General features: G+C 54.3%; 1 protein-coding gene across 1 annotated transcript; it reads right to left on the bottom strand.

The window, feature by feature from the left end:
• Positions 1–128: 128 nt before the first annotated feature.
• LOC100976854 (A disintegrin and metalloproteinase with thrombospondin motifs 7) lies at positions 129–27,647 on the bottom strand. Its single transcript, XM_063596511.1, is given in 19 exon segments — positions 129–501; positions 3,274–3,325; positions 3,327–3,407; positions 3,409–3,441; positions 4,601–4,747; positions 4,828–5,001; positions 5,436–5,588; positions 6,528–7,134; positions 7,136–7,932; positions 8,259–8,472; positions 8,940–9,066; positions 12,003–12,144; positions 12,429–12,673; positions 13,927–14,048; positions 14,950–15,085; positions 15,412–15,581; positions 16,969–17,061; positions 25,898–25,995; positions 27,447–27,647. Coding segments are annotated over 19 exon segments (3,750 nt in total). The 3' UTR covers positions 129–343.

Below are 27,647 nucleotides of genomic sequence, written 5' to 3' on the forward strand. Positions count from 1 at the left end.
CCCCAGAGGAGCAGGTGAAAAGCCGTGCCTGCCGAGGTGCTGCAGCGGTGGAGTTTTGGGCAGAGGGGTCGGGGGAAGAGTTTCTCACTTTTAAGATTCCCCAAATCCAAGATGAAGTCACACTGTGCTTTAGAATGGTAGATGCTCATTTATGTAAAATCATAATAAATGTTACACAAACTGTTAGAATAAAAATATACCTTTTTCGAGGGGGAGGAGCTCCCCAGCCTGCCGCTGGGTAGTGAGAGGGGGTTAGCACCATTAGGCCGTAGGGGGCGGGAGCTCCGCCACAGCCCGTGGTGGGCACTGAGGTCTGTCGGTCGGTCTGTGCATCCTGGCACCGTCAGTGGCGGGTGACCCGCTGATGGCCTCGGGAGGGGGCGCCGTGGCTGGGCGGAGAGCACGAGCGGCAGCACTGGGTGCGGACGGTGGGCAGCTGGCAGCGGCCCAGTAGGCACAGTGTCTCACAGAACCCGAAGGACAGGCGGTCCCGCTCACAGCCTGGAGTGGGGGGGGCAGAGAGGCATCAGAACCAGTGGTTTGGGGTACCCAGAACCTGGCTCCCCACCCCAACCACCTTAAGGAGGCTCCAGCAGCTCCCCACCAAGCAGAGAGCCCCGGTTTTTGGAGCGGCTCCCAAACCGGAGTTGCAGGTCTCCAACTGTTGGTGTCTCTGTCCCACCTACTCACGGCCGACCCCAGGACTCGAGAACGGGCGCTGCTGGGCTGAGGTTTCTGGAGGAAAGGTCCTGAGACCCCACCCTGACCCCCTCACATGCCTGTTAAAGAGCCTGCCCAGGGCGACGCCCTGCCATCCCATCTCCATCCTTGCTCACCCCTGGTGTTCCCCGACAGATCCTGGCACAGAACTGCGGTCCCGGGGCCTCCTGCCAACCTGCAGCGGCCTCTGCCCCCGACTCCCGCCACCGCCCCCTGCCCCAGTGCATCTGTCCTGCCAGACCTCCGTGACCACCTCCAGCCACAGGGGCTGTACACAGCCTCGGGTTCTGAGTCACAGGTCCCATCTCCCAGGCCAGCCTCCCACTTCCCAGGTGGGCCACGAAGCCTAGAGAGAGTGGGCCCTACAGGCTGTCAGCAGAAACCAGGGACTAAGCCCAGGCCCAGTGGGGAGGGAGGCCGGCTGCAGGCTGTGCTTGTCAGGGCTGAGGCTTGGCTGGGCCCTCCTGCCCCGTGGTTATCACAGCCATTTTGGGAAGTGGCTTGTTTCCAGCCTCCTGGCCTTGCTCCTGATGCCACTGCCACTGCTGACAGCCCCCACCTGCCGCCTGGGCCCTGCTTACTCCAGCAGACCTCCCTGGGGAGGAAGAGCGGGAGGACAGCAGCCAGCCCTGTGCCAGGGACATCCCTCAGGCCCGGCAGAGGGCACGAGGCAGCAGGCAGGCTCCTCCACCCCAGCTCCAGGCAGAGCTCCAAAGTGCACATCTGCAGGCCTGCATCCTGGTCGCCCGGGGTGACCTCAGACAAGCTGCTTCACCTCTTGGGCCTCGGTTCCCTCCTCTGTCAACCCCACCTCCACAGCAAATGGATGTGGCCATGCTGTGTCACTGCAGCGACCGCACACTCTGGAGTTTCCCGGCTTTCCCCCTGTCCCGCCAACTATCCCACAGACCAGCAAAACATCCTGGGAATTCCAGGTCTCAAAGTCCAAGACACCTTCCCAGCTGCCCCTCCACTGTTCACTGGTGGCAGAAAACTCCTCACTTAGGACAGCTTCCAGTTCAGCCACCTAACCAGCCCCCATAGCCCACTCCCTGCAGCCCACTCATACCCGCCCCTGGGAGACCTTGCAAGCCCAGAGCCTCCTGGGCCATCCGTCCTTGGTTCTAGGCCCCCAGGGGCCTCAGTTCCTGTTCTCTGCCCCATCTGGTCCTCATCCCCTGAGATCATAACCACCCCACTCCCTGTGGCCAGCTCTAGCCATGAAGGCGAGAGATGTGATGCCAGAACCCAGCTCAGGCAGCACACAGGAGTGCTCTGAGATGCTGGCTGGGTGCGTGCTGAGGGCAGGCAGGACAGGGTGGGGGCACTGCCACTGGGCCTTGAGATAATGGGGTTTGTGGCAGGAAGGCCACCCCTGCCAGAGGCAGGGTAGCAAGGCATGGCAGCGAGGCATGGCAGGGGCCACTCTGAGCCCAAATGAGGGCTGCCCAGGAGCCAGCGCAGGTAGAGAAGGCTGCATTGGACAAGGGGAGAAGGCAGACTGGGGAGATTGCAGGGGGCCCCGAATGCCAGCTTGAGGGCCGTGGCTGAGGACTCTGTCCTAGGCTCAGGGGGCAGACAGCCAATAGCACAAGGGCTGCAGCTCTTCAGGCCACAGCTCCTGGATTCCTTAGACTGGCAGGGTCAGCCCCAGGCCCTCTCCCTGACCTTGCAATTGGGGATGACAGTGGCTTTGGGGAAGGGGTAAAAGCCGCCTTCCCTGAGCACCACCTGGATCCCCACGCAGTGCTGCGCCCTTCATGCCCAGACCTCACTTATGCAAGGATGGGGCTTGGCAGCCCCTTTATTCAGCACATGAAGGCCCTGAGAGGGAAATGGAGCCCAAGGCCACACAGCTGGTGAGGGGAGCCCAGGTGACACTCCAGGGCCACCCCATTTCCTGCCCTCAGCACTGCTGAGAGCAGCTGGGGCTGCAGGAAGTCTGTGAGTGTGAGTGTGTGTGTGTGTGTGTGTGTGTGTGTGTTGGAGGCAGTGGGGTGGGATATCCAGAAGGGCTAGCTCAGGCCCTTCCACCAGGACCCAGCTGGCCAGGAAACCCCCCACCACTGGGATTAGCAGGACCCTGGAAGGGAGGCCCTTCCTGTGGTTCCATTGCTCACTCTAGGCAGTCCTCTGGCCAGGGAATGGACAGGCCAGGGCTGGGGAGGGGACAGGGACTCACCCAGGCCCAGTTTTCACACAGCTTCAGGGACATCCCCGGTCTCACTGTGGGAAGACTGAGACCCAGAGGGGAAAGAGCTTACCCAGGTTCACACAGCAAATCAGGGGCCAAGGCCACTCCCTCTACTCACCGGAGGTCAGAAAGCTGCCTGCGGGATGTTGTGTAGCTGGGACTCCTCTTGACTGACTCCCAGCACAGCCCAGCCTCCAGCATGGGATCCTGTGGCATCAGGATTTTCCAGTGGCTCATGAGCCCAGACTACAGATGGAGCCAGCCGGTGCCGTGGGTGCAATGGTTTGAAGACCCAATTTCCCCATCACCCTTCCCGCCCCACCTCACTTCAGCAGAGAGCTTGGGGTCGGGGGACTCACGGGGAGGCTCGACGGGCTCACAATCCTCGGTGCCACACAGCCGGGAGCTCACAAGGCCAGGCCTCATGGCCACACTGGTCACTGTCTTCCTCGGGTAGCCCCGTCTGGGTGTTGACACACTTGACCAGTGTGTGACCACTGGATGCCACCACCACAGGGGCCTGAGCACTGGGGGGAGCAGGGGAGGAATGAGTGTCTCCAGGGCCAGCCCTAGCAGTGGGGGCAGGGACACCTCCTCTGGGAAGCTGTCCCTGCGCCCTGTGCCTGACTGGCCTGCCCCTGCTCCCAGCCGCCCTCTCAGTGCCTCCTGGAGGACCTGTTCCCATTCCTAGAGCCCACTTGGTGCTGGAACCCCACTCTCACTTGTGGGATCGGCTGCTGCAGAGGGAAGGGGCATGAGAACCATGGGACAGCCCTTGGGGCGGCAGGGCAGTGAGCCCCTCACACGGGACATGCCTGAGAGGCCTGGGCAGGGGCCCCGGGATGGAGCCCTGATGCAGCAGTGAGCAGAGACGTGGGCGAGACACCGCTGTGCCCGAGGGACAGGGCAGAGGACCTGCCGCAGCCCATGGGCAGGAGGGGTGGAGACAATTTCACAGCTGGGGCCCAGCCCGCCAGGCTTTGTTGTTAACAGGTGCAGGTCTGAAAGCCCTAAACATGTGCTGAGTCTGTGCCAGTGTCGTGCTGTGCCCGGCCCTGTGCTTTGTTGCGTTCCTCCATTTAATCCTCCTGACCCTCCTCTCCCAAAGCGTCCCAATTTTACAGATGAGAAAACTGACCCAGCAAAGCAAAGCAACCTGCCCAGAGTCACTCAGCAGCCAGTCGGACAAAGACTCAAACGCTGGCCCAGCTGACTCCCGGACCCAGCTCAGGGCCCAAATCTGACATTTCTGAACCCCTCAGTTGCAAACAGGCCCAGCAGAAGGTGTCCTGCCCATCTGAGGCCCCTCTTCTGCCCCCTTCTGCCGCTGGCCTTTGCTGGGCTCCCTGATCTCCCCAAGCTCATCATTCCTGCCTCAGACTTCACACCTGCTGTCCCCTCGATCCCTGTCCTTGGCATCACTGACTCCTCCCTCGGGTCTCGACCCCAGACCCCTCCTCGGAAGGCCTTCCCTGACATCACAGCACACGTGCCCTTTCCTTGTCTGTTTCTCCCTGTCAGGTGTGAGCACCAGCACGGCAGGGCTTCGTCCACTGACTGCTGCATGTGCAGGGGCCACAGAGAGCCTGGCTCACAGCACACACTCCACAGCTCCTTCACCCAACCCAGGACTGACCAGGCACTACCAAGCACTTGCTCCCTGCTCCCCCCCGCAGCCTGGCTCACCTGGCCCCAGGGCCCCACCACCCACTGTGTGCAGGGGTGGGTGTTGCAGGGCCGGGTGGTGTTGGGTCTCAGTGCCTCCTCGCAGAGGTCTGGCTCTGGGCAGGTCACCAGACGCTGCTGCTCACCACCGCCACAGGCCTCGGAGCACTGGGTGGGCAGGGAAGGAGTCAGGGCACAGCCAGGGTCTGAGGGTGTCCCCTCCCCCCAACTCAACGCCCAGGCCTCACCTCCCTCCAGGAAGACATGTACCAGCTGAGGCAGGGCTGGGCCCCGCAGGGCCAGTGCACAGGCAGCTTGGCAGGTCCAGGCTGACAATGGAAGGGCCACAGTGGCCGGAGGTCCCATGTGTCCACATGCTGCATGTCCCACACTGAGGAACCTCTGCCACAGCTGTGGGAGCACTGGGGACCGAGAGACTTGTGTGGACACATCCCCACGTGCAGGCCCACAGGCATGACCCCGTGAGGCATGTGGCAGGAAAGGCATCAGACCCACGCCCCAGCCGGGGGCAAATCCCTGAAGAGCCCCAGCGAGAGGCCAAGGCTGGCAGGCCCCAGGCAAAAGGTGGCATGGCCAGGGGCTGCCATGGGCTGGGACAGACAGAGAAAGGGAGGAACAAGTCCAGATGGGGTCAAAGATACAGAGGAAAGGAGACAGGTCAAGCCAGACAAAGATGAGATGACTCCCAAGAGATTCGGAATCCGGTGCGATCAGGCACGTAGACATGCAGCCTGGAGCCCTCCCCTTCCCTGCCGCTCTCGGAACACAGGCCGTGGGGAACCAGGGCTCCACCCCATGCCCTGGGGATGCCTGTCCTGGCTCCATCCTCATGCACCTTACTCCAGTTGCCTGAGTGCCAGGTGGCACAGGGCCACAGGTGGCAGTGGCGGGCAGGCTGGGGCCGGCCAGCAGGGTCGCAGTCCTCATCCCGGCTGGAGCTACAGCGCACCGGCCTCCAGAGGGCACCCAGGCCACAGGTGGTGGAGCACTACGGGGCACAGACCCGTGAAAGCCAGGCAGATCCCATCCTCGCCAGGCCTCCACAGCCAGGAAACTACCCACCTAGGCTAGCAAGACCTCAGCAAGACAGGGACCCTCTTCTGGGCCTCAGTTTCCTTATTTGCAAAATAGGCTCCTCCACCCACCTCCCAGGAAGACCATGAGAATGAAAAGTCAAATCCCCCCAGCAAGCAGCCGTCCCTGCTCACATGGGACAAAGGGCCTGTGTTCCAGTGTCATTGGTGCAGAGGTTCGGGGGAGGAGACCCTGTGGGCACCCCTGACCAGCTATCCTGACCAGCCTCGTCGCTTCCCAGAGGCACCAGGGAAGGAAGGCTGGGTCCTGGTACCAGCAGCCAAATCGCTGGCTATCCCCACGCAAAACAGGCCCTGTGGGCTTCAGCCTGCCCCTTCCCACCCCAAAATTAGGAATCTGAGCAGAAGCTTGCTTCTCCTGCAGCGACCATCTGGGGACCCAGGGAGGGGGCACTAGCCAGCTTCTTTCATGCAGCTCAGACGTCTGCAGGTCACTGCCAAAGGAGGGTGCAGCCACTGAGGGCAGAGCCAGGTAGCAGTGGGCTGAGTCCAGCCTGGAGGAGCCAGGCAGAGCCTCAGGGAAGCTGCTGCCTGTTGGGCAGGACTGGGCCTGGTGGCCACACAGGGACCCTCCCCACTGCGCAGCTGTCTGAGCCAGCTCCATCCTGGGGCATGCTGTGCTGCCAGAGTGTGCCTGCCCCTGCCTTCCCTGAGGCCCCCTGTGCTGCCCAGGAATGGGCCCCAGGTCCCCTCATTCCCCTAATCCTGGGAACCCCCGCCCCAAGGAAGGCGAGACAGACGGCGCCTGTGTCCCACTCTGCTCATTTTCAGATGAGGAAACAGCCACCAAGGTCCCGTGCAAACTCCCTGCCCGCCCAGCCCACACCACTTGCCTCGCTCCAGTTTCCCACTTGTCAGCTGGCATTCCTGACAACCAACGGGTCCACGGGGGGCCCCGCTTCAGCCAGGCTGGGAGCCAGCGGCTGGGTCTCAGGGACTCTGTGGCTGTTGGCAGGGCTGTCCCAAGCTGGCGTGGACAGCAGCCTAGAGCTCAGGGGCACCTCAGGGCTGAGGGACTCAGGCTGACCCTTGGGTCCTGGGTTCAGGGCAGGCTCAGGCGTGTGCCCGAGGCCAGTCAGGGTTGTGGGGAGGAAGGTCCCCCACACTGCCACAGTCTGAAGGTCCCATAAGCCTGGTCCTGGGGTTGGGAAGGTGGGAGTCCCCGGCTCCAGGGGACTGTCCTTGCCCTTCATCTCTGGCAGAGGGGCTATGGGAGGAGGAGGGAGAGAAGCCACCCCAACAGTGGGCCACAGTTCACTATCCACAGGCCCCAGGCCACCCTCCAGAGCTGACTCCCAGGCTACTGTCCCTCCTGTCCACAGCTCCGCCACGTCAGGACTAGGAGAGGAGTGGGTGCTGCTGACCGGGTACAAAGTGGGCAGCGTGGGGCTGGGTCTCGGGGGCAGGTGGGGTGCTCCGCAGCCCTCGGGTTCCTCATCATTTGAAAACCTCATTGGTCCTGTCCTGCCATGGAGAGGGCAGCTGGCTCTGGCTGTCCTTGCCAACTGGGAAATCATTTTGGCTCTCAGGGGCGGCAGGCGTCTGCAGGCCATCAGTGGAAACCCTGGGCCAGGGCAGGCTGGGGAGCCCAAGATCTGGGGCCCCTATGGGGGTGTCTTCCTCAGGCAGGAAATTGATCAAAGGGTTCCCAGGGGTCTACTCTGAGGGTGGGGGTGGGGAGCGGCCGGCCTGACTAGGCCAAGGGCTCGGGGACCAAGGTCCCGGTGCCCCTTCCTCCTTGGCTGCAGGAGGCTCTGTGGCAGGCACGGGGCTACCCGTGGAGGGCGCAGCAGGACGGCTGTGTGGTGGGGGCGTCTGATCCCCTGTCCCCGCCAGGTCTAGATTGGGCTCCTCAGAGGGCCCGTAGGACAGATCCTCGTGGAAGCTGATGAAATTGTAGTCGTAGTAGAAGTCGTCCACAAACACGGGCCCCGGCAGGTCCAGCTCTGGAGCCTCCTCCTCAATGGCGTTGCCCATGGTGCCTGGCTTGGGTGATGAGGCGGGTGAAGGGCGTGGGGCCAGGTGGCGCGGGATGAAGTCAGCCTCATTGAAGAGCTCGTGGCTGGAGGAGCCGCTGCCTCAGCCTTCAGGGCCCAGTGTGTCCAGGGGCCACCGACAGGGTGGCAGAGAGCAGGTGACTTCGCTGGCTGGCTGCTGGGCCTCGTCACAGGGGACACCGGTGTCACTGATGCAGAGGACATTTCGGTGCTGAGTCCCTTCCTCATATGTCACTGAGCACTGCGGGGAAGCCAGGGTGAGGGGCTTAGCCTGGGAGGCAGGCTGCCAGGGGACACTGGGGCAAGGCTGGGTAACCTGTCCACTGCCTGATGTCAGAGTGGCAGAGACCCCAGCCCGCCCTCTCTGGCCCTTCCCAGCTCAAGGCCATGACTGTGGCCATGCTTGCCAGGGGCTTCCTGATCCCTGAGGCTTTAGAGTCAGGGGCTGGACCCTGGAATGCCTAGGTTCCCTCCCACCCACAAGGTCTCCAGGAAGGCTGTCTGCCTCCCCGTAGCTGAAGACCAAGGGTGGAGCTGGAGGCGGGCCCCCTCCCATCCCACACTCACCTGAGACCAGTTCCCCACAGCCTAGGTGGCTGGACAGGGCACGTGGTGGTTGCAAGGGGTTTCAGTAGGGGGCCAGGGAAGGTGTTCACAGGCGGGTGGCTTCAGGGCGCTCTGCTCATCCAGCCCCACGCTGCAGATGCAGAGCACAGCCTGGCAGGAGAGGCCCCCAGGCCCGCAGGAGCTGGAGCACAGCTGCCACTCACCTGCCCACCACCTGCTGAGGGCACACAGGTCTCATCAGTATGGCATCAGACAGGTGGCATTGGCAGGCTCACCAGCAGGGAGGGCCAGGCTGGGTTTCCAGGACCTCGGGGTTTGGACAGTGCCAGAAGCCAGTGGATGATTCTCCAGAGCTCCAAGCTCAGGTAAGTGTCCTGCCCTCAAAGTCTGGTGACAAGGCACAGCCCCTCCACTCCTGCCACCCTCCCCTCAGGGAAACTGAGCATGACCTGAGGCCTATTTCCACATCCAGGGACCCAAAGAGGAGGACCATACGTGTCCAGGCTGGCCCAGGCTGGGGTGAGGGGTGACCGGGGGTTGGGGCTTCAGCCTTGGGAAGAGAATGAAAGCCCGGCTCCCTCTGCTCCTCCCCAGGGCCTCCGGGGACCCAGATGTAGGGGCCTGTGGCAGACCCAGGATGCCTGGGGGTGGGGAGTTGGTGGGGGATGGGGGCGGGCTCACCTGGCAGGGCAGGGCTGCTGGCTGCACTTCCTCTGGCAGTCATCGGGCCGGCCCAGGGGGTCACAGTGCTCCTCGTCCACGGGCCCTGCCTGCCGCTCCGAGCAGTACACACTCTGCCTCTGCACACCTAGGGGCCATGGCGCTCAGCCTGGGACTGGCACCCAGGTGCCCACCGCCCAAGACCCAAAGACACCCTCTCTGCCAGAACCCTCCCAGAACAGCGCCTTACTGCCCATGTCAGGATGCCTTACTGCCCATGTCAGGATGAAGGCAGACCTCCACCGTCACCTCCTTGCTGTCCTCCTGGTTCTCACCCACCCCCTCTCCTATGTAGCTTCCCCTCTGACTGCCCCTGGAGGGGTGGCAGAGTGTGGAGGTTTAGTGGGTTGGGTGCCCAGACCCTCTGCAACCTAGCTGAGATGCCTGGGCAGCTCATTTGGCCTCTCTGAACCTCAGCGTCCTCCTCTGTGAAGTGGGAGCGACAATCCTGCCTCCTCCATGTCCTGGAGGGAGGACTGCATGTGTTCTTGCATGTGCAGGCTCGGCCCATGCCCGGCACATCCTAAGAGCTCGATCCATGCCAGCTGCTGCTAGCATGCAAACCCAGCCGTGGCTCCTGCCACCTTCCCCTCAGGGAAACTGAACGTGACCTGAGGCCTATTTCCACAGCCAGGGACCCAACGAGGAGGACCATAAGTGTCCAGGGTGGCCCAGGCTGGAGTGAGGGGTGACCGGGGGCTGGGGCTTCAGCCTTGGGAAGAGAATGAAAGACCAGCTCCCTCTGCTCCTTCCTGGGGTTGGCTTGGGTGATGAGGCGGGTGAAGGGCATGCGGCCAGGTGGCGCAGGATGAAGTCAGCCTCATTGAAGAGCTCATGGCTGGAGGAGCCGCTGCCTGAGCCTTCAGGGCCCAGTGTGTCCAGGGGCCACTGACACACGGTCCCACCATCCACACCCTTCCCAATGGCTCAGAGAATGTCTGGACAAGAAATGGGGCATCAATGGACAGCCCCTGCTCTCCATCCCCACACCAGCCTTGGCACTGCTCCAGTCCTTTACATCCTCTGCCACTGTCCAACCTGGGGACTTTGCACAGCCACGTTCCTCACCTTGGACACTCACTTCCATACTGCCTGTTGAGGCCCAGCTGCAGGACCCCATCTGCTGGTGGCTCTGCCTTCTCTGCTCCACCCCCTGCCCCGTGGTCCCGAGAGTAAGTTGTCCCTCCCCTGAGCTGCCAGTCCCACATCCATCCCCCTCTTTCCTCACCAACAGAGTCTGATTTTATTCAAGGCAGCAGTGGGACCTGCTGAAAACACACCCCACTGCCGCTCCCTTGCAACTAGGGGGGTCTGGGACACAGTCCTGGCTCAGGAGAAAAAGGCACAAGTCCCTCGCTGGGAGTCAGCCCTTTCCTCTCTCCTTCTTCTTGCCTAGAACACTGCAAGAGCCCTGGAAGGGAGGACACCATCTGTGGCAAGCAGGAGTGGAGGGGAGGCTGCTATGGCAAGGATGGTGTGGCTGAGGGCCAGTCAGCTCCAGGTCCCGCCAGCTTGGACTGTGCACCTGGGACTTCCTGCCTGAGACAAAGAACCCCTGTCTGTTCCAGCCACCACAGGGCACTTGCCTCTGCAGACGCTCCTAAGTGGTCCACCTGCAAAGCAGCCAATTTGCTGAAAGACAATTCCCCAAATGTCTAGTGCTGCAAATGTATTTGTTGGTTTTCACGTTTGTCCAATTAAAGACACCTGTATTAGGCCAGGCACAGTGGCTCACGCCTCTAATCCCAGCACTATGGGAGGCCAAGGCGGGCGAATCACCTGAGGTCAGCAGTTCAAGACCAGCCTGGCCAACATGGTGAAACCCCATCTCTACCACTAATAAAAAATTAGCCAGGCATGGTGGTGCGTGCCTGTAAATCCCAGCTACTTGGGAGGCTGAGGAAGGAGAATTGCTGGAACCTGGGAGGCGGAGGCTGCAGTGAGCCGAGATCGCGCCACTGCACTCCAGCCTGGGCGACAGAGTGAGACTCCATCTCAAATAAAATAAAATAAAACAAAATAAAATAAAATAAAATAAAGACAGCTGTATTAGATAAAATGGGTTTCCTAGCTTTGGAAGGTATCTGCCCAGTTCTCCATTTTCACTTTGTCATCATAATAGCATTTGAAGGAATGCTCAAATGTCTGTATCTCAGATTCCCGATTCTGAGACCCTGAGGATACTGAGTGTCAACGATGGGAAGACTGAGGGGGAAAGGGGAGGACTAAGAGACAAAGTGGGAGACTGAGGTGTGGGGAGATCGAGGAACAGCAGGGCAGACCGAGCAGGGGGAGGAAGACCAAGGGGCGTCGGGTGGGGACTGGGGGGCTGGGGGGAGACCAAGGAATGGCGGGGGAGACCGAGCCGGGGGAGGAAGACTGAGGGGCGTGGCGGGGGTACTGGAGGGCCGGAGGGAAACTGAGGGATAGTGGGGGGAGACCGAGGGGTATGGGGGCAGACTGAGGGGTATGGGGGGAGACTGAGGAGTATGGGAGGAGACGGAGGGGCAGAGGGGAGACTGAGGAGCAGTGGGGAGGAGACAAAGAGACAGAGAGGGGAGACTGAGGAGCATGGGGGGAGACTGAGGGAAATATGGGGAGGAAGAGTCGGAGTTAATGAAATTGCCCTACTTTTCATAAACAGTTCAGGGAAATAAGTCAGTGTAGTGAGGGGCCACTGGACTGGTCTCCGGGATGCAGCAGAAATACAGGCACAAAACCTGCCGGAGCTGAGCAAGGACAAAATCAAGGGGGAGCTGTGTCCACTGGAGGGAGAACGCCAAGAGCTGCAGCACACTGAGCACACGCCGCGAGCCAGCACCCACCTGCCTCATCCATTTACCCTCCCAGTGGGCCTGGGGCATGGGGCGGTTGCTAGCCTCATCTCACAGATGGGGAACTGAGGCTCAGAGAAGCAAACTTCTAAACCCATGGTGGCCCAGCAGTGAGCTGGGAGCTGAAGCCAGTGTCCCTGTCCAGAGATGAAGCCCCTGCTGGCGGGGCTATGCCTGCCCCACTTCTCACCTCTGCCGCAGGTGACTGTACACTTGGTCCAGGGCCCATAGTGCCAGGAGAACTCGGGCGGCGGGACCTCGCCGTGGCCACCTGCCTCCCTGTGGATGGTGTACTCATAGTGCACCCCAGGGTTGCTCTCCTGGAACAGCAGCTGGGTGGGCAGGCGGGGGCCCGTGAGCACGAGGTGTCTTCTCCATCCACCCAGTCTTAAAGGAGCTGACCCCAGCCACCTCTGTGAACTGCAGCTGTTACACAGCTGGGCCATTTTAAAGATGGGGAAACCGAGGTAGAGGCCTCAGCAGGAGGGTCTGGCTCAGAGCCAGGCTCTGTGACTAACCCAGGGCTCACTCCTCCAAGACGAGACCTACCATGGGAGGTGCTGGGCCTGGGGACTCCGCCTCTGCTCCCCCCGCCTGGGCCTCGGGAGGCAGGCACCTGGTTCCAGACAGGCTCCTTGGTGGGACCTGGGGACGTGAGGTTCTCCCAGTTGCCCCTGCGTGCGTATGTGACGGTGGTCCCTGCCACCTGGTAGTCCCCGTTCTACTGGATGGTCCAGCCACCATTGAGGAAGTACTTCTCCGGGTCCTCGCTCTGCAGTGCCAGGAAGTTGGCAGCCTCAGCCAGCTCCTGGATGCGGACCTCACGTGTGCTGGCTGGGATCAGCCCCACGTCCACATACCCTGTCAGGCAAGGGTTGTGCCCAGGGTGAGAAGCTTGCTTATCCCCACCTGCTCCCCTCACATCTCTCCCCACTTGCCTCCGCCTGCTGATGCCAAAGATTTCGCCATTAGCTTTAAAGTCTGAGCTCCCCAAATTGCTCGGATCGGTCATGGGTCACCAAAACCTTGCGGAGGTGCCATAAATCCTGACCCCCTGGCCGTGCCCCGTCACTCCTCTCTTGGGGACCTAAACTGGTCTCATCATAAGGCTGGATCCATCCCCTACTCTAAGGGCCGGCTGGCATTCTCTTTCTAAAAAAAACCAAAGTGCCCAGGCCTTTCTCCTGGGACACCCTCCTCATCCCCACGTGGCCTGCTTTTATTCATTCACTTCCATCACACCCATCACGTGCCGGGCACTACTCTCAGCACTTCACATGTGTAAGCTCATGGGTAACGGCCCTATAGCATGGTACTATTGTTATCCCCATTTTACAGATGAGCAAAGTGAGGCAGACCGGAAGAGTAACGTGCATGAGCGTCCTGCTGCAATATAAGCAGCCTCCAGGGCCAGTGCTTTATCCACCACACTGCACTGCATCTCTGGGATGAAATCTAAGCTTCTCAGCCTGGCACTCAAGGCCCCATAGCGGGCCCTGCCTTCCCTTCTTGCCTCCAGGGCTCTGGCGCAAGCTCTTTCCTCCATTTGGAATGCCCATTCCATCTCTTCTGAGTTTTATGATTCAGCTCAACTTCCGCCTCCTACAGGAAACCTTCCCTGACTTCCCCAGGCCAGGACCTTCTTCCTCAGTGCTCCCACAGCCCTCTGGGCCTCCCTCTACTGCACTGATCACACCAGAAGGTTCTGTTCCCCTTCAGGACTGAGCGCTTCACCTGCATGTCCTCATCACCTAGCACACAGTCAGTACTTCAGCAACATGTGCAAAACAGACCAGAGGTGAGGGCATGGAGCTGGGGTCTCAGAAGATTCAGGAGGAGATGACCATTCTTTGAAAGGCCCAGGGACCACACACAAGTTGGGGTGGCCCTGCCTGGGGTCTCTGGGACAGGAAGACTCCCCATGGGGACAGGTCTCTGCATGTGGGCCAGGGGTCCCCTGACTCCTGCAAGAATCCACCCCAGCAAGCCCTCCCTGCTTAGCCATTTCTAGGCTGGGTGGGGGCCACGAGGCCAAGGACAGGGGCCCGGGGGAGATGGGGAAGGGGCCACCAGGTGAAGAGCACACCCCTCCCCACAGTGGTCCCACCCCATACCCAGGCCCTCGGCCTCCTGGAAGGTCCTACTCACGGTGTGGCAGGTGGAGCCATTGCCGTGGCACACGCCACAACGGTCCTCCATAGCGCCAGAGTCAATCTCAAAGTCACAGCCCCACGTTCTGCAACACACGAGGAGGGGAGGCCCCTGGTGCTGGCGGCCAGCCCTCTGTGGCCCCAGCACCGGGAGCCAGCCAGGGTCAGGAGAAGAAAGCTGGGAGTGGGGGTTGGGAGGCCTCTCTCCGGCCCTGCCCCACCCCAGCTGTGCCTCTGACCCAGGTGAACTTCTCTACCTCCCTGAGCCTCAGTTTCCTCAGATGTGAGACAGGGAGACCCACCCCTCCCTTAAAGGCATGTCATGAGCATCACAAGAGACAAGAGAAGGGAAGAGTTCCGCAAAGCCTGCGGGCAGGCAGGGGATCTGACACGCCACGGGCTCCTGAGCAGCGCGTGCAGGGAATTTCAACGTCAAAGGCACTGGGGGTTGGCACCTCCCTCCTGGTCCTCCTCGGAGCCCAGGCCTTGATACCCCAGTGGTTTAGAGGGCAAGAAGCAAGGACAAGTAGGTGGCTGGAGACATGGGCAAAGAGGAGAGGCCATCGTTGTTATTAAAAATAAGAATATAAATTGTTACCAAACACTGAGGGCTACTCTTCGGGGCTCAGAGCCCTTCATGTCACCTGTGCCACCTCATTTAACCCCTCTATCAGGGAGCAAACCACTGCCTGGGGTCAGCCAGCCAGCAAGAGGTCAAGCCACTGCCTGGGCTCCGGTTTCCTGGCTGGGGCGGTGCTGGTGCAGGCATCCAAGGAGACGCAGTGGGGCGAGGCCTGACTGGGGGGGGTCTCCAGTGCCAGGAGGCGTGGTAGGGGCTTTGCCTTAGAGGTCATAGAGGGTAGGGGCTGGGAAGCCCGATGGTAGAGCATGGGGAGGGTGGCCCGAGGAGGACCAGGAGAGAACCTGGGGCCCGCCAGTGGGGCTGGGGGCAGGCAGTGCTGGGAGAGCCTCTTCCTAACCAGGCACACCTTACAGATGCCGTTGATGCAGAGGTCCCGGCTGGCTCGGACCTGGTAGCAGGGGGTGCCATCAACCACGGCGTCCCGCAGCTTCTCGGCAAAGTACTCATTCGCGGGCCGGCAGTGCAGCTCACAGGGGTTCACTGGGGGCCCAAGTAGAAGAGTCATCAGCAACAGCTGGAGCAGGAGTATGGAGGCCACCAGGAAGACCCCTCCGTGACACACATCCATGGCAGGCTGGAGGCTCCCAAGCAGCACAAACATGCTGGAGGCTCCGGCTGGGCTGATAGCTATCTGCAAGGCTGCAGACTGGGGAGCTAGGGGCGAGCAGCAGCCCCAGGGGACAGTGGGAGTGGCCCAGGCTTGGGGTGGAGACTGGGTCTCCTGCTTGCATCACAGGGTAACCTTGGACCCACACCCCGCTCGCCGCCCTCTGAGTCTCAATGTTTCCATGGGAGGCAGCACTCACCGTCATTGACCATGGGCACCCATGTGTGCAGCTGGCCCTTGTAGAGCATAGCGTCAAAGTGGCTGCACTGGACGTGGCGGAAGGAGGGGTGGCCAGCGGGGCAGGCCTGCAGGTTGCAGAGGCGGAAGCGCTTCCGCTTACCCACACAGTATCTGCCTTTGTATTTGGGCCTGTGGGGAGAACCGGGGTGGACCCCAGTGAGGGCCCAGTGAGTGCTACTGCATGGCCACAGCCCAGAGCAAGCAGCTTCCTCCTGCACCCACACCCCAAGATCCCTGCTGCCCAGCTTTGTGCACGCTGCTCCCCTCCCTTGGGTTGCCCACCCTGTGGCCCAGACACACCCTCCCTGTCTGTAAGGACCTGTGGGGAGGTGGCAGCAGGAAGCCTGAGCTCTGCCCCCAACCTGCTGTGTGATCGTGGACAAGTCTTCGGCCACCCTCTGGGCCTCAGTTTCCTCATGTATAAAGTGGGGTTGGGGCTGCCCCTGCAGAGGGCTGTTGAGAAGCTGGGACAAGCTGCAGGCATCACTGGCACTGGCTGGAGGGACTACTCCCAGTCTCCAGCCCATGACACCAGCATCCTAACGAGCCCTTGAGTTCTCAGCCTTCCTCCTGGTGGCAGTACCCCCAGCCTGGGTCTAAAGGAAGCGCCCAGAGCCCCAGCCAGCTGAAAGGTCTGACGGAGCACAGCTCCTGAAATCCTCCACATTTAGGCCAGGGTCGCTGGCCCCCACCCAGCTCAGACCTGGAGGCCAGGAGGCAGGGAGGGGCACAGGCCAGTCTTGGGTAAGCGCAGGGCCCTGGGTGGGGCTGGCTGTGAACCCCATGCCTGCCCCGGGTGGCCTCCTGAAGTGAAGATCAGCCGGGTAGTGCCTCGGTCTACAGTACCACTGGCCTCTGCTTCTCACCAGATCTTCACACCCCCTGCGCCCTCCCATTTAGATGGGGAAACAGAGATCCAGAGAGGTGAAGTCACTCACCTCAGGCCACCCCTTCAGTGCTGTCCCATCCTCCCAGCTGCTCCATCTCATCTCAGACCCTTGTTGTGCCTCTGAGGCCACCAAGCCCCTCCTGCTGAGTGCCCACTACAGATGAGCTGCAGGGCTGAGGGGATGGCCTGCATAAACTGCATTTGCCCCTGACTACAACTTTACTGGATGGGCACTGCTATTATACAGGTGGGGAAATGGAGGCCCAGAGAAGGGGTGAAGAAGGGATTCGAACCCTGAGCCATCTAAGGTCCAGGGCCCATGCTCTTCCCCACTGCCCTCTCCTGCCTCCTTCCAGCCAGCAGCTGCTTTGCCACGTGGCCTCTGCTGAGTCTCTCCAGTCTCTGGGCCTCAGTGTCCCCCTCTCTGCAAAGGGGTCGGCAGTGGGGACCCTGTCAGCCCTCAGAACACTCCTTGAAAGTGACTCAAGGTGGCCTGGATACTCAGACTGACCATTATGAGGACACTTCTAAGAGCCAGGGGCTGGGACAGAGCCAAGCTCCTGCAATCGGCTGACTGCCTGGGTCCCTCTGTCCCATTGCCCAGGGCACCCTGGGCCCCACACTCACATAGGCTGCAGGCACTGCTGCTTGGCTCTCTGTATGCCACGCCACAGCTGGTCTTGAACTCCTGACCTCAAGCGATCTGCCCTCTTCGGTCTCCCAAAGTGCTGGGATTACAGGTGTGAGCCACCACGTGTAGTCCAATGAAGACCTTTTTAAAATTCGCAGTTCAGATTGTGGAAAATTTGAGCAATGAATTAGCAAGAGTTTACTCTTCACATGAATGTTGTCAGATTCATCTTTTAATAGTTGATGTTTATATTTTCATTTAATGTCATCCACTTTTCTACAGGGTATGGACAGTGGATTTGCAGGTGTAGAAGATGAAATGTATAATGTTTATGATCAAGCCTAGAGGGGTGGTAAAGATATGGTCCAGAGTTTTTATAGGTCCAGTAAAAATCTGGACAAGGACATGTATGGTGATGACCTAGAAACCAGAATAAAGGCCAACAGGTATCAAGCTGTACAACTCCTTTTCAGTGTTTACACCAGTGAAAACAAAATAGTTCATAGTCTTTTCTCTTGTTTCCTAGATTTGTTCCTGACAAGGAGTTTTCCGGTTCAGACCATAGGCAGAGAGGCCAAGAGGCTGAGAAGGACCATTCAGTTTGAAGAAGATTCTTTTGATTTGGACAACTTTTTGGAAGAAGCCAGACAGCATGGTGGCTCTCAAAGACCCTCAGCAGCCGCCCCAAAGAACATAAGCATGAAGGCAAGAAGAGGAGGAAGGAGTAGACACGCGTCTCTTCAAAGCAAATGAACTGTGATCATCCATAACCCTAATGATGCAAGTCCCACGGGGCAACACTTTGTGAATGGTCAGGATCCAAACCAAATCTCGATGCTACATTTTATTATTGGAGAAGGCGGGGGTGGGGAGGGGGCGGGGATAGAACGTTTTACTTTGAATTGTTTAGTTTGTTTAAAGAGTGGGTTGTATTTGTGCTTCTCCCACCTTTCAGCATGTGTAGAACATGCTGGCCCACATACACAGTCAAGACCACTTCTTTTTGTGTGACACTAGCAGTTCGGGTTAACATTTTGTGTAAGAACACCTGCTTATGAGTCAAGTCACCCCAACGGCAGTGAGGAGGAGGATGTTCACATATTGGAACTGTCCTGCCAAATAAATGTGGCCCCTGTTGCGCTGTGTTTTAATTTGGAGTGGGGAAAAGAAGCTCTTGCTTGGTGCAAATATTTGTTTCAAATAAAAACCTTTAGACAAAATTCTCGGTTATGTTTCCTTTATGTAATAGGCTAGGACAGTCTCAAAAATCTTCTTCTTCTTCAGATGTTTGGAAAACTTTAGGCCTTTGAGCTTGAACCTGGAGCTGAAAAAAATAAGCACTGTAGGGAAGGAAAGGCAATGTCTGCAAAAACATTCGATCTGAAAATCTCCTTTTTATGAGGGAGTCAGTAGAAAGAACTCAGGCAGTTTTTATTTGTACCTTGTTGTTTTATTTGTTTTCTCCTCAAATTCCCTTTACCATCTTTTTTGTTCTTTTGACTCCCTCACCCTCCATTAAAAATTGTAAATTGGGCAAGCCACAGTGGCTCAGTCCTATAACCCCAGCACTGTGGGAGGCTGAGGCAAGAGGACAGCTTGAGGCTAGGAGTTCAAAACTAACCTGCAGCATAGAAAGGCCCAGGCTCAATGAAAACAAATAAAAAATAAAATAGTAAATCAATCTGGCCCAAGATCACATAATAAGCGGGAAAGGCAAGATTTCAGCCCCAGCTCACCTGACTTGAGAAGTGTGCTGCTATGTCCACTGTGTTCTGTATATCTTGCTAACCATTACGGGTCTTCTTGTACTTCTCCTTTAAAACTGGGAACTCTTCCACCCCACCATTCTAACGAGCATGAAGGCAGCTTCAGTTACAAATCTCTCAAAGTCCCCATCATTCCACATTTATGATCTATTTAATTGATACATAATCAGATAGTAGCTACATGTATATCATAGATATATCTGATATATAAACAGATTGACTTGACTCCATCTAGAATACGATTTTCCTGTTGTAGTGCATTCTGAAGTTCTTCTGAAGAAAACTGAATTCAACCCAAACCTCTGTGAAAGCCAGTCTCCTTGCTCTAGAAATTCAAAATATGGGAAAAGATTAATTGAAAGTTTCCATGAGCTCCAAATCAAACTGCCAAGTTTTTCATCTGCCACAGTCGGGTTGATCGATCGATTGATTTTTTGAGACAGCGTCTCGCTCTGTGACCCAGGCTGGACTGCAGTGGTGTGAACATGACTCACTGCAGCTTCAACTTCCTGGGTTCATGCGATCCTCCCACCTCAGCCTCTTCAGCAGCTGGGATCATAGGTGCGCACCACCATGCCTGGCTAATGTTTTGTATTTTTTACAGAGACGGGGTCTTGCCATGTTGCCCGGGCTGGTTTCAAACTGCTGGGCTCGAGCAATCCTCCCACCTGGGCCTCCCAAAGTGCTGGAATTACAGGTATGAGCCACGGTGCCCAGCCTCAAATCGGATTCCAGACATTTGGAAATGTCAGTAACCTTGCTTCATACCCTTCCTCCTTACCCAAGGCTAAATCCCTATGTTCATGAACTTACTCTGTTTTCCTCACTGCCATAGAAAAGATATGGGTAATGAGCTTTCTGTGTCATTCTAGATGCAAACCATATTAACAGTAATAGCCAAGGGAGATTTTGATCAGTACTCTTGTTTCTAACCTCATTTCCAGAAACAAGAAAATTAGGCCTCAAAACCTAGGTGTACCTATGATCATTTCTGAGCCCAGTCACCCTCATCACCAGCACTACCATCATCACGTGTTCCTAATGATAAACAAGAAACGACAACATTTAGCCTTTACTTAACCTCGTTACAGACTTCTGGTTAATTTAAACAATTTTGTTACTTTCCGTTTGTGCAAATGGAAGACTGCTTTTCAACCTGTACATCACACATGGAAAACAGATTCCACAGTGCTTGGATGTATCCTGCCCCTCCAGCCCTCCAACAGAAAACAGATATTAAGATGTCTAGTCCCTGTAGATGACAACCTGGTCCTCATTAGTCTTATTAAAGCTACATTGTGCTTTGCCAAAAAACCCAAAATGTTAGAAATTGCTCCTGTACTTCAAGATAACTTTATAAGGATTTTCCTGTCTTCTATATAGAATACAGGAAAAGTTTCTTGTGATGTCCCAATGATCCATGCATTGTAGATATGACAATTTCTAAAGCATTCTTTTACTGTCATGTGACCCCTTCCACAGTGAAATTAAGAAATATGTTTATATTAAAACTTGGAGGCTGGGTATGGTGGCTCAAACCTATAATCACAGCACTTTGGGAAGCCAAGGTGGGCAGATCACTTGAGTTCAGGAATTGGAGGCCAGCCTGGGCAACATAGCGAAACGCCATCTCTACAAAGAATACAAAATATTAGGTGGCACATGCCTATAGTCCCAGCTACTGAGGAGGCTGAGGTGGGAGGATCCGCCGAATTCAGGAGGTCAAGGCTGCAGTGAGCATGATTGCACCACTGCACTCCAGCCTGAGCAACAGAGTGAGATCCTGTCTCAACAACAACAACTTAAAATTAGATAGTATGTATCTAAGAAAGGAGCCAGGATTTCCAACTTGAGTACAATGAATTTAACAAAAAATTAATTTTTTTCTTGTCATATTTTATTTTGTATTAACACAATCAAAGCCTTGTTTTGTTTAAATATAAGATCTATTCTTTCCAGGTCGTATTTTCTTTATGGACCAGGAAAAAGCTGTTACTTTATTTACAAGGAAATTTTTCTTTTAATGCTCTTGAAAAAATTGAAGTTTTCAAACTTACAGAAAACTTTTCATGGCCATAATACATGTGCTTCATTCTTTTTTTTTTTTTTTTTTTTTAGATGGAATTTTGCTCTCTTGTTGCCCAGGCTGGAGTACAATGGTGCAATCTTGGCTCTCCACATCCTCCCCATCCTGGGTTAAAGTGATTCTCCTGCCTCAGCCTCCTGAGTAGCTGGGGTTACAGGCACAGGCCACCATGCCTGGCTAATTTTGTATTTTTGGTAGAGACAGGGTTTCTCCATGTTGGTCAGGCTGGTCTCGAACTCCCGACCTCAGGTGATCCTCCTACCTCGGCCTCCCAAAGTGTTAGGATTACAGGTGTGAGCCACTGCACCCAGCCATGCCTCATTCTTTTAATCAACTATGTAAAATTCTGTTGCATCAGTGACTTGATATCTAATCAATAGCACTGATGAAAATTTAGGTTTCTTCTACTTACTTGACATTAAACAATTCTGCTTTGAATATTCTTAACCACATATTTCTGTAGGATAAATCCTTATAAATGGAATTGCTAGATCAAAGCAAATGCAAATTCTTAATTTTGATATGTTGCCAAACTACACATCAGAACTGAAAGTACCAGTTAAACTTAACAACTTGAGTGCCAGTTTCCCCATACCTGCACCGGCACTATATATGACTAATCTGTTAGTCTTTGGAAGTCAAGTAACATTAAACCAAGAGTTAAGAATTTAAGTCCCTTTACGTTGTTTGTTTGTTTCTTTATTATTATTATTATTATTATTACTATTATTTATTTTAGACCAAGTCTCGCTGTGTCACCCAGGAGTTCAGTGGCACAATCTCAGCTCACCGCAACCTCTACCTCCTGGGATCGAGCAATTCTCCTGCCTCAACCTCTGAGTAGCTGGGACTATAGGCATACACCACCACGCCCAGCTAACTTTTGTACTTTTATAGTAGAGACGGGGTTTCACAATGTTGCCCAGGCTGGTCTCAAACTCTTCGCCTCAAGTGATCTGCCTGCTTCAGCCTCCCAGAGTGCTGGGATTACAGGTGTGAGTCACCGTGTCCAGCCTATGTTACCACAGCCCTTACAGTGCTGCAAGGAAAAAAAACGGTTTCAGTGAGGTGCGTGTAAACTCTGTGTACTCACATCACACCCTAGAAAGCCCACAGAAAAATACAGCCCAGGATAAATGTATAGACTAGTTTCTAAACCCTCACAAGAAAGCGAAGGAAATGTAATTAATATAAAAATAATGTTTTATTAGTTATAAATCTAAAAAAATGGTACTCAATGAAGATAAAACTGAAAATATTCTCTGCTGATTATTAGACATCTATTAGAGATTATTGGACATCTATTAGAGATTATTAGAATACTATAGTATGCAGAATTCTAAGATGGGCCCCGTGATCTTCATGCATCACCCGTTATACCCTATACAATCCCCTCACCTTGAGAGTAGGCAAGACCTGACTTCTTTTTGTTGTTGCTGTTGTTGTTGTTGTTGTTGAGATGAAGTGTCACTTTGTCACACAGGCTGGAGTGCAGTGGCACGATCTTAGCTCGCTGTAGCCTCCACCTCCTAGGTTCAAGTGATTCTCTTGCCTCAGCCTTCCTAGTAGCTGGGATTACAGGTGGTGGGATTAGCCACCACGCCTGGCTAATTTTTTTGTATTTTTAGTAGAGATGGGGGCTCACCATGTTGGCCGGGCTAGTCTGGAACTCCTGACCTCAAGTGATCCTCCCACCTCGGCCTCCCAAAGTGCTGGGATGGGAGACCTGACTTGTTTCTAACCAAAAGAATATAGCACAAGTGATGGGATGTCACTCCTGTGTTATGTTCTATATAAGATACTATCTTAGCAGACTGGAGAAGCCCTTGCTGGCTTTAAAGAGGCAAGCTGCCATGTTGTAAGACAGTCTACAGATAAGCCAGGCAACAAGGAGCTTCAGGCAGTCCCTAGGTGAGAGCAGCTCCCAATTCAGAACCAAAGGTCATCAAGGAAATAGACCTCAGTCCTACAGTTAAAGATGAATTCTGCCAGCCACGCTGAGGGAGCTTGGAAGTCAGTCTTTTTCCCCAGCTGGCCCTTTGATGAGACACACTGCAGCCCCAGCTGACACCTGGATTATAGCAATGTGAAACCCTAAGGAGAGGACCCAGCTAAACTGTGTGCAGCTGTGAGATATGTGTTATTTTTCAGCCTTTATGTTGTGGTATTTTGTTATACAACAATAAAAAAGCTAACGCAAATATCTATGGTAAAACTTTTTTATTTTTTAATCAGTATCACTCAAAATGTTATCAATAAAGACTTTAGACCAGACACAGTAGCTCATGCCTGTAATCCCAGCACTTTGGGAGGCCAAAGCAGGAAGATTGCTTGAAGCCAGGGGTTCAAGACCAGCCTGGGCAACATGGCAAGACTCCTGTCTCTATAAAAATAGACTGGGCACAGTGGCTCACACCTGTAATGCTAGCAGTTTGGGAGGCCAAGTTGGGCGGATCACTTGAGTCCAGGAGTTTGAGACCAGCCTGGACAACACAGCGAGAACTTGTGTCTATAAAAATAGGTCAGGCATGGGCCAGGAGCGGTGGCTCACGCCTGTAATCTCCCAGCACTTTGGGAGGCTGAGGTGGGCGGATCACGAGGTCAGCAGATCGAGATCATCTTGGCTAACATGGTAAAACCCTGTCTCTACTAAAAATACAAAAAATTAGCCGGGCGTGATGGTGGGTGCCTGTAGTCCCAGCTACTTGGGAGGCTAGCAAGAGAATGGTGTGAGCCCAGGAGGCAGAGCTTGCAGTGAGCCAAGATCGTGCCACTGCACTCCAGCCTGGGTGACAGAGCGAGACTCCATCTAAAAAAAAAAAAAAAAAAGTCCAGGCATGGTGGCCCACAGCTGTAATCCCAGCATTTTGTGAGGCCAAGAACAGCATGGGCAACATAGTGAAACCCTGTCTCTACAAAAAATACAAAAATTAGCCAGGTACGGCAGCGCGGCTGTAGTTCCAGCTACTTGGGAGGCTGAGGTGGGAGGATCACTTGAGGATGGGAGGCAGAGGCTGCAGTGAGCCAACAAGATTGGGCCACAGCACTCCAGCCTCAGGGACAGAGCTAGACTTTGACTCCAAGTAAATAAATAAATAAATAATTAAAAACAAATTTTAATACTTTTTTTCTTTTAAAAAAAATTTTTGGGAACATAGTAGGTACATATTTTTATGGGGTACATGAGATATTTTGATACAGGCATGCAATGTGAAATAAGCAAATCATGGAGAATGGGGTATCCATCCCCTTAGGCATTTATCCTTTGAGTTACAAACAACCCAATCTCACTCTTTGAGTTATTTTAAAAGGTACAATGTACTCCATGGAGCACTCAGTAGGTGTGAGTCACCCTATTTACCACATTATATGCACTTTTATTTTAATTTTCAGAAAAGCTTGATGAGTTAACTATTATTAACATGCCTAACTTTTATATGAGAAAAGTGAAGCTTAAAAAGTAGGTGATCTGTCTAAGGTCACTCAACTCAAAATTAGTAGTGTCAGAACCAACTCTGAGATTTCGTAGACAATTTTATACTGGGAGAAATGGTGTAGTGACTTCAGAAAGGATAGAATTCAATTGATATTATAAAGAGGCATAAAACATGTACATAGAGATGTTTTACTATTTCATTTGAACATTGCATGTCAGAGGTAAATATCTGATCTTTGCTGTTGGTTACCCAGAAAATGACATCGATGGGACATGAGATTCTGGATACCACCCCACTTATTTAATCCTAAGGAAGCGAATAGGAAACAAAATACAGCAATTTCTTCTCAAAAACCCATTGTCATGAGAGGCCAACACAGACTCAAGAGCTAGGTAGCAGTGTCATGGTGACTTCTGTTAGACCGCAAATTTTTGTAGGCCAAGAGAGGTTGGATATTGGCAATTTCATAGTTTCCCACTTAATACAACTAGATCTTCTTATTGAAAGGTAACTGATATGGTTTGGATCTGTGTCCCCATCAAATCTCATGTTCAGTTATAATCCCCAATGTTGGAGGTGGGGGCTGGCAGGAGCTAATTGGATCATGGGGGCAGTTTCTCATGGTTTACCACCATCCCCCTTTGGTACCGCATAGTGAGTGAGTTCTCACGAGATCTGTTTATTTAAAAGTGTGTAGCATGCCCCCCACCTTCCTCTGGCTCTGGCCATGTAAAGGTATTTCTTTATAGCAGTGCAAGACAGACTAATACAGCAGCCTCAGCAAAGTGTGCAGAATGAAGCGGAAATGGAAAAAGAAACCAAGCTAGAACTTTTGTGGTGACACAGGCAAGGAAGAATGGCTGTTTTCATAAAAGCAGCATTTACAAGTAGTGGTTGAGTAGGTTCCTGAATCATTTCCAAACTAAAACGTCAGATTACCAAGTGGACATGAGAGGCGAGAACGTGAGAATCACCAGGAAGAAGCTGGGGTTTGTAATAAAAGACACTGAGAGCATTCCATGAGGTTTGACTTCTTCCAATGTCAAGAATTTTGAAAAAAGAAGGGTTTCTTTACATTTCTATAGACTTTATTCTATATGCCAGAATTGGGTCCACGCTAATTCAAAAAAATGCATTTTTGTTTTAAAAACAAATGCTCGGCCGGGTGCAGTGGCTCACGCCTGTAATCCTAGCACTTTGGGGGGCCGAGGCGGGCAGATTATGAGGTTAGGAGATGGAGACCATCCTGGCCAACATGGTGAAACCCCATCTCTACTAAAAATATAAAAATTAGCTGGGTGTGGTGGCCCGTGCCTGTAATCCCAGCTACTCAGGAGGCTAAGGCAGGAGAATCGCTTGAACCAGGGAGTCAGAGGTTGCAGTGAGCCGAGATTGCACCACTGCACTCCAGCTTGGCGACTGAGAGAGACTCCATCTCAAAAAAACGAAAAAAGAAAACCAATGCTCAAAAAACAAGTGACAAAACCTAGACTGCCCATGTTGCAAAATGGAACTTAGCACGTCTGGTGAGGAAGGAGGTGAGATGAGAACTGCCCGCCATGCACACTAACTGTCCCCCATCCCATCAGTGTGGGGTGCAGTTCTACTGCTCTGCAGACACTGAGCTAGCACTTACCAGGAGGCAGGCTCAGGGCTGGGTGTGCAGCTGAAGAACACACTGCCGCCCCCTCCCCCGGCCCTCCTAGGAGAGGAGGCGGTCAGTTCAATGGGAATCTACAGTAAGAACCACGGAGGTTGTAACAGGGAAGTAAAGGCCAAGGCTGCAGGAGAAGAGTAAAGGGCTCTTATCTTATCTAGTGTGTTTTGATGTCCCTATACACACACACACACATGTGCACACAGAGGCACATACACACATGTACACCCACATACATATGCACACACACCCATACCCAGCAACGCATATGCAAATGCAGATATGCACACATGTACACACTCACATCCACACCCACTCACATCCACACATGCATACACACATGCACACAATTCATATCTGCACACACACAAATGCATGTGCACGTGTGTATGCACACACAATCACTGCCACATACACGTACCAACCCTGTGCATACCTAGGCACACGGGACCACCCCCAAGCTCACTCCTTCTCACTGGGAACCTTCTTACTACTATTGAGACTCTGAGAGTTAATACTGAGTGTCAACTTGATTGGATTGAAGGATGGAAAGTATTGATCGTGGATCGTGGGTGTGTTTGTGAGGGTGTTGCCAAAGGAGATTAACATTTGAGTCAGTGGGCTGGGAAGGCAGATCCACCCTTAATCTGGACGCGGCCACAATCTAATCAGCTGCCAGTGAATATAAAGCAGGCAGAAAAACATGAAAAGGTCAGATGGGCCTAGCCTCCCAGCCTACATCTTTCTCCCATGCTGGATGCCTCCTGCCCTCAAACATCGGACTCCAAGTTTTTCAGTTTTGGAACTCGGACTGGCTCCCCTTGCTCCTCAGCCTAGACAGCCTATTCCGTGACCTTGTGATCATGTGAGTTAATACTTAATAAACTCCCCTATATATATATGGGTGTGTATATATACATATGTATATATGTGTGTGTATATATATTCCATTAATTCTGTCCCTCTAGAGAACCCTAATACAAACTCAAAGAATGTTTTTTTTCTGTCAGCCTTCCTTGGCCCCCCTGACATAAACAATTGTTGCTAAACTTCTCCATCCTTGCTGCATGCCTGGGATGCTTACAACTTTGCTCCCTGTTTCCTCTTTTATCCTGATGATTTTATTAACAATTATGAATAGCATTTCACATGAATGGCAGCTCCCCGTGAAGGGTCTGCAACTCTGATGCTATGACTCCTGTAAATGAGTGAATTTCTTACTTTATCACTGATATAATTGTATAGTGTGCTTTTCAAATGCATTTAGGTCAAGGAAAGCTTTTATTGGTACCTAAAGCTGAGATTCAGCAAACTCTGATATTCCATTGTCTGTTGATAGTGAACAAAAAACAAGAAAAGAAGAATGTAAATGTCTGCTCTGGGTTTCTTCTCTGACAGGCACTGTTGCTGAGGAACGCTCTAGTGATCCATCACTTAACAGGACTCCACTAGTCTCAGGCCAAGGTTAACACGTTGCTTCTCTTCCCTTTTCAAGCATCTCCTGCATCTGCTATTTGCTTTCCATTACCTGGCCTCCCAGGTTTTGCCCAAGGACACTGAAGTTTCTCTTGGTGGTGGAACGACAAGACACGGGCCCATGGGTATTCTGGCAACATCCCCTATAGTGGCAAAAGATGATGTGGCTGCTGCCCAGAGCCCTGGCACGGAGCCTGTGGCCACCTCTGACAAACACCCACAAACATGCAGCAGAGCTAAATAGCCGCTTCAT

Source organism: Pan paniscus, chromosome 16 (genome assembly GCF_029289425.2).
Source record: "Pan paniscus chromosome 16, NHGRI_mPanPan1-v2.0_pri, whole genome shotgun sequence".
In the NCBI taxonomy this organism is placed as follows: Eukaryota; Metazoa; Chordata; class Mammalia; order Primates; family Hominidae; genus Pan; species Pan paniscus.